Source organism: Sceloporus undulatus, chromosome 1 (assembly GCF_019175285.1).
Source record: "Sceloporus undulatus isolate JIND9_A2432 ecotype Alabama chromosome 1, SceUnd_v1.1, whole genome shotgun sequence".
In the NCBI taxonomy this organism is placed as follows: domain Eukaryota; kingdom Metazoa; phylum Chordata; class Lepidosauria; order Squamata; family Phrynosomatidae; genus Sceloporus; species Sceloporus undulatus.
In genome coordinates, this window is record NC_056522.1 from 53,813,086 (window position 1) to 53,822,167 (window position 9,082).

Here is a 9,082-nt window from a genome sequence, read left to right on the forward strand (position 1 = left end):
GGGCGTCTATAAGAGACGCCCCCTTTTTAAAATGGGACGTCCGGAGGACGTCCCAAATGGCGGTGCAGAAAGCACCCATGAGTTTTAAAAGCAAAAAGACAGAAGAAATTTTCACCATAGAATCATAGAGTTGGAAGAGACCACTAGGGCCATCCAGTCCAACCCCCTGCCATGCAGGAAATCCAAATCAAAGCATCCCTGACAGATGGCCATCCAGCCTCTGTTTAAAGACCTCCAAGGAAGGAGACTCTATCACCCTCCGAGGGAGTGCATTCCACTGCCGAACAGCCCTTACTGTCAGGAAGTTCCTCCTAATGTTCAGGTGGAATCTCTTTTCCTGTAGCTTGCATCCGGGTCTTGTTCTCTGGAGCAGCAGAAAACAAGCTTGCTCCCTCCTCAATATGACATCCCTTCAAATATTTAAACAGGGCTATCATATCGCCTCTTAACCTTCTTTTCTCCAGGCTAAACATCCCCAGCTCCCTAAGTCGTTCCTCATAGGGCATGGTTTCCAGACCCTTCACCATTTTTGTCGCCCTCCTTTGGACACGCTCCAGTTTCTCAATGTCCTTTTTGAATTGTGGTGCCCAGAACTGGACACAATATTCTAGGTGGGGCCTGACCAGAGCAGAATACAGTGGCACTATTACTTCTCTTGATCTAGACACTATACTTCTATTGTTGCAGCCTAAAATAGCATTGGCCTTTTTAGCTGCCGCATCACACTGTTCACTCATGTTCAACTTGTGGTCTACTTGGACTCCTAGATCCCTTTCACACGTAGTTTCATTCAGCCAGGTGTCACCCATCCTATATCTGTGCATTTTATTTTTCCGCCCTAAGTGCAATACCTTACATTTCTCTGTGTTGAATTTCATTTTGTTAGCTTTGGCCCAGCTTTCTAGTCTATTCAGGTCATTTTGAATCTTGATCCTGTCCTCTGGGGTATTAGCTATTCCCCCTAATTTGGTGTCATCTGCAAATTTGATAAGTATGCTCCCAATTCTGTCATCCAGGTCATTGATAAAGATGTTGAATAGCACTGGGCCCAGGACAGAGCCCTGTGGGACCCCACTGGTCACTTTTCTCCAGGATGAAAAGGAGCCATTGTTGAGCACCCTTTGGGTTCGGCCGGTCAACCAATTACAGATCCATGTAACAGTTGCCTTGTCTAGCCCACATTTTACAAGCTTGTTTGCAAGAATATCATGGGAAACCTTGTCAAAGGCCTTACTGAAATCAAGATATACTATATCCACAGCATTCCCTTCATCTACCAAGCTGGTAATTTTATCAAAGAAAGAGATTAGGTTTGTCTGGCATGACTTGTTTCTCTGAAACCCATGTTGACTTTTTGTGATTATGGCATTGCCTTCGAGATGTTCACAGACTCTCTGTTTAATGATCTGCTCCAGAATCTTTCCTGGTATTGATGTCAGACTAACTGGACGATAATTGTTGGGATCCTCTTTTTTCCCCTTTTTGAAGATGGGGACAACATTTGCCCTCCGCCAGTCTGCTGGGATCTCTCCTGTTTTCCAGGAGTTTTCAAAGATTATTGCCAATGGCTCCGATATTACATTTGCCAGTTCTTTTAATACCCTTGGATGGAGTTCATCTGGTCCCGGAGACTTAAATTCATTTAGATTAACAAGGTGTTCCTCTACTATCTCTTTACTTATTCTGTGCTGAAATTCCCCTATTCTGTCCTCTGCTCCATTATCCTCAGGTTGAGCACCCTTTGCCTTTTCTGAGAAGACTGAGGCAAAGAAGGTGTTGAGTAATTCTGCCTTTTCTCTGTCTTCTGTTAGCATTTTGCCATCTTCTCCACGCAGTGGCCCGACCGTTTCCTTCTTCTTCCTTTTGCTGCGGACATATCCAAAAAAAGCCCTTTTTATTGTTCTTAACCTCTCTAGCAAGCCTGAGTTCGTTCTGTGCTTTAGCTTTTCTGACTTTACCCCTACACATGCCTGCTATTTCTTTGAATTCCTTTTTTGTGATTTCTCCCTTTTTCCATTTCTTATACATGTTCCGTTTCAAACTTAGCTCGGTTGAAAGTTCCTTAGTCATCCATCCTGGTTTCTTGAGACACCTCCCGTTTTTCTTTCTCACTGGAACTGTTTGAAATTGTGCCTTCAGTATCTCTCTTTTGAGAAACTCCCATCCGTCCTGAACTCCTTTATTTTTTAGTATTTCTGACCATGGAATCGCTCTCAATACTTCTCTAAGTTTACTGAAATCCGCTCTCCTAAAGTCTAGGATGCATGTCTGACTATGCCTGGCTTCTCCTTTCCACTGTATTACAAACTCCAGGAGAACATGGTCACTTCCACCTAATGATCCCACCACTTGCACCCCATTCACCAAGTCATCCTTGTTGGTTAGGATCAGATCTAAAATAGCTGACCCCCTTGTTGCCTCTTCCACCTTTTGGACCATGAAATTGTCTTCCAGGCAAGTGAGGAATTTGCTAGACCTTGAGGATTTTGCCGAGTTTGACTTCCAGCAAATATCAGGATAGTTGAAGTTGCCCATCACTACTACATCTCTCTTTTCTGACTGTGTGGTCATCTGTTCTAGAAAGATATCATCCAATTCCTCCGTCTGACTTGGGGGTCTGTAGTAGACTCCCACCGTAACATCCTTGTTGTTTCTCTCCCCTTTGATTCTTATCCAGATGCTTTCCACCTGGCTTCCATGATTGATGTCCAGGATCTCTTCACTGGTGTAAATATCTTTGACATATAGTGCTATTCCTCCTCCTTTCCTGTTTGGTCTATTTCTCTTAATAAGGTTATACCCCTCTATTTCCACATTCCAATCATAAGACTCATCCCACCAGGTTTCAATGATGCCTATCATATCATATTTGCTTTGTTGTACTAGGAGTTCGAGTTCATCTTGCTTATTTCCCATGCTCTGTGCATTAGTGTAGAGACATCACAGACCATGGTTCCCTTTTACTTGCTGCCTGTGCAAGTTTTTTTGCCTCCTACTGTTGGGTCCTTGCACTGTTTGCCTTGTCTCCTCTATGTCAGTTTGACTATTTTCGCCATCCCTTTCGCCTTCCTTAATATTGTCTCCCTTCCCCTCGGAACTCAGTTTAAAGCTCTCCTGATCAAGTTCTTAAGACTGTTGGCAAAAACATTTCTTCCAACTGGCGTGAGATGCAACCCGTCTGTTGCAAGAAGTCCCTCCTCGTGGAACCGCAGCCCATGATCGAAGAATCCAAATCCTTCTCAGCGGCACCATCTGCGAAGCCAGTTGTTCACATCCGCGATTTTCCTCTCCCTTCCTGGACCATGCCCTTCAACTGGCAGAAGAGACGAGATGACAACCTGTACATCCATTCCTTTCAGCTTCCTACCAAGCGCCTCGTAATCCCTTTTGATGTTCTGAATGCTGTGTCTTGCAGTATCATTAGTTCCCACGTGGACCAAAAGGAAGGGGTATTGGTCAGTAGGCTTGACCTGTCTTGTCAGCCTCTCTGTCACATCACGGATCTTTGCACCTGGAAGACAACACACCTCTCGAGACATCTTGTCAGGCCTACAAATCACTGCTTCTGTACCCCTCAGCAAGGAGTCCCCCACTACGACCACACGCCTCCTCCGAGGCTTAGCAGCGACTGTTCCCTCGGGTGGGACTCTCAGGCTCCCCTGCTCTGTCCCTGAAGTCTGTCCATGCTGCTCTTCTTCATCCTCCTTGATAAGGGAAAGAGCTTCAAATCTATTCTCTAGCTGCAAACTCCCCGAACAATTCCATGTTTGTTTGTCTTCAGATTAAAGAAATTCTTAACCTCACAGTTCCCAGATCCAAATGTTAGTCCCAGTTTAGCTACAGTATGTCCACTGAATGTTGATATGTTCAACAGTGAATCGACATATATCCCATTGACTCAATGGAACTACTATTTTGGGACTAGCAGCTGGATTTAGGCTGACATGTGCAATCCAGTAAAGTTGGTCTGATGGCTGAAGTATTTCCATCAGAAGAATGAGGAGCAGGAAAGAGATTTTTCCCCCTTTGAAGGCAGCCACAAAAGCTGGAGAAGGAAAAGAGACAGAAATCCCATTGTACAAACAGGCCTACTCTCATGATATTGGCTTTTACCCAGTCTTGTGGCACTGCAAAGATTAATAAGCTTGTTGTGACAAAAAGCTGTTGCAGACAAGAGAGTCAGAACTGTTTTGTTATCTGTGCCATAATTAATGTATCAAATTACTATACATAATAATCTTACTACAACTTAGTCAGCTCACAGTAAGTCAACTAATCCTCTCACCATGCATTCTCCTACCCTGGGTGCTTCCACTGGATAACTCTGGAAGAGTAATATTTAAACTTGTACAAACACCAAACTCTACAGCAGAAGCCAGAGCAAAGGGAGGGGGTAGAGAATCCATAAAAGCAAAAAAAGGGAAACCAGCATCTTCACCACTGATACGCAACTCTAAGTGGAAGTGTAACTATGTCAAAGACATAACTTTTTAGACCTAAATGGCCAACAAGCTCTTCACAGGATAATTACTTTGTCTATCACCCTCTGCTCCCCATTGGGAAAGTATCTTTGTATAATTGCCTCTATTATTATTGAACTGACATGCTCAAAATTAAAGGGGGGGGGGGAGTTTCTTGTCAATTTGGGATGATGGAAGGAGAAGATAGTGAGTATGAGGAAAGGGGAAGAAGAAACACACTCCCTTTAGGAAAAATTCGAAGACACAGCCATGTTAATCTGGAAAATCAGTATAGTCTGAGGAAGTAGGCTCAAGCATATGACAGCTCACACCGCTGTTGTTGCTGTGTGCCTTCAAGTCATTTCTGACGTATGGCAACCTATCACAAAGTTTTCTTAGCAAAATTTGTTCAGAGGCTGATTTTGGCCGAGAGAAACCTACTGGGTGACCTTGGACAAGTCACACTCTCTCTGCCTCAGGGGAAGGCAATTGTACCTCCACTGAACAAATCTTGCCAAGAAAAAACAATGATAGCTCCACTGATGATAGGTTTACCTTGCCAAGAATGATAGGATCCCCAATGATAGGTTCACCAAGTCGGAAACGACTTTAAAGGCACACAAGAACAACTAAGGCCCCATACAGACAGGCCAAAATAAAGCTGCTTTGGGTCACTTTGGAAGTATGCTGTTTAAATGATGCATGTGTCCTGAGAGTCCAGAAGCTGCACCAAATCTCCAGTCCTAAGTACTGGAGCGTGGCTTTGGTGCAGCTTCTGACTTCTTAGGACACATGCACCATTTAGACAGCATACCTCCAAAGTGACCCGAAGCAGCTTTATTTTGGCCTGTTTGTACAGGGCCTAAGTTTGTCACTACCTTCTCCTGTGGCTGAGAGTGTGTGACTTGCCCAAGGTCACCCAGTGGGTTTCATGGCCAAGCAGAGTTTCGAACCTTGGTCTCCAGCATCCAACACTGAAACCACTATTCCATCTTGCTTCACAAAGCTTACTTTACCAGCTTTTTTTTCCAGTTAGTCTCAAAGGTGCTACAAGATCCCTTGACAGACACCATTTTGAGAAAATTTTCTGTGTCATTGCTATAAAAAGTCACACCTGGGAAGTAAAAGCAGGGCTGACATATTACAGTAGTTTAGAGCTATATGTCAGTAACATTCCACACAAAGAAAGGAAAGAAACAAGGAAGAAAGCAAGTAGATTTCAGTACCGAATGAGGGGGTGGGGAGGAACTCTAGTGGAGGGGAGAGAACCAGTAATCCCCGCTTTCTATGCCAGCAGCCACTCACTGGAGAGGCAGACTAGGCACTTCACCCTAGTTGCTGTTGTGTGCCTTCAAGTCATTTCCAACTTACGGTGACCCTAAGGTCATGGGTTTTCTTGGCAGTTTTCCACAGAGAGGTTTTTGCCGTGGCCATCTTCTGAGTCTGAAACACTGCGGCATGGCCGAGTTAGGATTTTAACCCTGGTCTCCAGACTCAGTCCAGCACTCACAACACCAGAGCAGTGTCCCCCCACTAAAGACACTTGCAGGATTCTTGTGACAGGAAAAGAAGGGTTGGTTGCCGTTTTCTTCCTCCTCTTCTCCCAGGGTCTGTCTGCATTTGTGGAGGGAAGACACCAGGCCTTGGAGAGAGGCGCAACTCCCCTCCTCACCCTTTCCACCCCTGGAGAGGAGCCACTTACCCAGGGTGTCCAGGCATCCTCCTTTTCCAGGACATGTCCTACATTTCAGCCTTCTGTCCAGGAGGAATTCCAAAATGTGCTTCATTTTGAGCATGATTAAGAGGCATTAACTTACATTATATGAGTGTTTTTATCTTTTATTTGGAAATGTCTGACATTTTTTATTCCTTGAACGTCCAACATTTTGGGGTGCCTGGTCTTTCTTTGTGGTGAGGACAACATCTGGTCACCAGCTCGGGCATGAAATCCCACTGGGTGACCTGGGTGAGTCACACTCTCTCAGCCTCAGAGGATGGCAATGCCAAGCCCCCCTCTGAAGAAATCTTTCAAGAAAACCCCACGATAAAAAATGACTTGAAGGCCCCACAACCACCAGCATCACAACTACCATATGCAATATAACTGTAAATAAACCATATGGGATGAATAGATCTTGGCGATTTTAGCTTTTTAGCTTTTCTTTGGCCAGTTCCAACAATGTTGTTGTTTTTCTTGGAACGTCTTCCATTTTGTGGTGCCTGGTCCTCCTTTGCAGTGAGGAGGGCCACTTCTGGCAACCTGTTAGGCCATGGAAACCCCACTGGGTGACCTTGGGTGAGTCACACTCTCTCAGCCTCAGAGAAAGAGAAAGCCAAACCCCCTCAAAACAAAGACTGCCAAGAAAACCCCATGATAGGGCCCACGACAACCACCACCACCACCATAGGGGCTATATCTGTAAATTAACCTATGGGACAAAGTGATATTACTGTATTTTAGCTTTTCTTTGGTCAGGCTCAACATTTTTCTGGAACGTCCTCTATTTTGTGGTACCTGGTCCTCCTCTGTGGTGAAAAGGACCACCTCTGGGCACCAGCTCAGCCATGGAAACCCCCACTGGGTGACCCTGGGCAAGTCACACTCTCTCAGCCTCAGACAAAGGCAAACCCCCTCTGAACAAACCTTGTCAAGAAAACCCCATTATAGGAAACAACTTGAAGGCCCACAACAGCCACCACCACATGTAATATCACTGTAAATATCATACAGGATAAATTGATATTACTGTTTTCAGCTTTTCTTTGTTCAGGTCTGATATTATTTTTTCCTGGAACACCCTCTATTTTGTGGTACCTGGCCCTCCTTTGCTGTGAGGAGGAGGATCACCTCTGGTCACCAGCTTGGCCACAAACCCCACCGGATGACCATGCGGGAGTCACATTCTCTCAGTTTGAAAGGAAGATGAAAGGCAAACCCCCTCTGAACAAACCTTGCCAAGATAATCCCACCACCACCACCACCACATGTAATATAACTGTAAATAAACCATATGGGATGAATTAATATTGCTGTTGTTAGCTTTTCTTTGGCCATTTCTCCTCCATTTTGCGGTGAGGGGGGCCACATCTGGCCAGAAGCTCAGCCATAGAAATTCTACCTTAGGGTGACCTTGGCCCAGTCACACTCTCTCAGCCTCAGAGGGTGGCAAGATAGGAAACCTCTTGAAGGCCTACCACCACATATAATCTTGGATAACAATAAATAAACTATATAGGATGAATTGATGTTGCTGTTTTTAGCTTTTCCTTCACCAGGTCCTACACTACACACACACCCGTGTGTGTGTGTGTGTGTGTGTGTGTGTGTGTGTTTCCTGGAACCTCCTCTATTTTGCAGTGATGGAGGACCACTTCTAGCCACCAGCTAGGCCACAGAAACCCCACTTTAGGCCCAGTCACACTCTCTCAGCCTCTGAGGGTGGCAAGACAGGAAACCCCTTGAAGGCCTACCACCACCAGCACCACCTCATGTAATGCCGTGTGACAATAAATAACCATACCGGATGAATTGATGTTACAGTTTTTAGCTTTTCTTTGGCCAAGTCCAACACTACACACACACACACATATATATATATATATATATATATATTTACCCGCATACATATGTATTCAGTCATACATGTGTCTGTGTGTATACATATATAAATACGTGTATGTGGGTATATATACATGTGTGCGAGTGCATATATATTTGTGTTTGTATATCATATATATATATATATGAGTGTGTATATATATATATATATGTGTGTGTGTGTGTGTGTGTGTGTATAATCATAGAGTTGGAAGAGACCACAAGGGCCATCCATTCCACCCCCTGCCATGCAGGAACTCTCAATCAAAGCATACCCGACAGATGTGTACGTATGCATACACACACACACACACACCAATATATATGGTTGTGTATGTGTATTTCCTGGAACGTCCTCCATTTTGGGGTGAGGAGGAGGAAGAGGAGGAGGAGGGCCCCCTTCCAGGCCCAAGAAGGGGAAGAGGGGGGGGACCCAGCCGAAGCCAGGCTCAGCCAGCCACCGCCCAGCCCCTGACCCAGCCACCCGGCCCTTCCCCTTCCCCTTCCCCCCGCGTCTCCCTCCCATCCTTCCTCCCTCCCTCCTGGGCCCCGGTCTCACTCACCCCCAGAAGCCGCAGGGGCAGCGGGGCGGCAGGCTGGGGGCTTTGCTGCGCTCGCTGCCGGCGTCTCCCATGGCGGCGGGCGTGGGGCGGGGGCGTCGTGGTCTCCCGTCGTCGTCGTCCTCGGGGTCGGGGGGAAGGAGAGGAGGAAGGGAGGAAGGGGCGTCGTCGGCGTCGTCGTCGGGGTCCAGGCCGGGGCTCGAAGCCGGGATTCCAGGCCGGTCAGCTGGAGCCGGGAGATACCACTACGGCGGGTGGCTGGGTGGGTTGGAAGCAGGCTGAAGAGGCGGCGGAACCGGAGGCGGCCGCACCCTGCGGTGCTCGAGGTGACACTGAGCGGCGGCCGGCTGCGTTGTGACGAGGCCTCCCCGCCGCCCCTGACCCAACAATGCCCCCGGCTCCTCCCCCTCCGAGCCAATCGGGTGGTCTCGCCCGGCCGTTGGCTTCTTAGGGAGCGGAGCGTA

The 9,082-nt window shown here is 46.7% G+C and overlaps 1 protein-coding gene across 1 annotated transcript in view; it reads right to left on the bottom strand.

Moving 5' to 3' along the window:
- ZFAND3 (zinc finger AN1-type containing 3) overlaps window positions 1-8,826 on the bottom strand; it is a 186,054-nt gene extending 177,228 nt beyond the window's left edge. Inside the window, exon 1 of the mRNA XM_042480595.1 lies at window positions 8,622-8,826. Coding sequence (XP_042336529.1) covers window positions 8,622-8,692 — 71 coding nt within the window. The 5' untranslated portion in view covers window positions 8,693-8,826. The remainder of the gene's footprint in view (window positions 1-8,621) is intronic.
- Window positions 8,827-9,082: the final 256 nt, after the last annotated feature.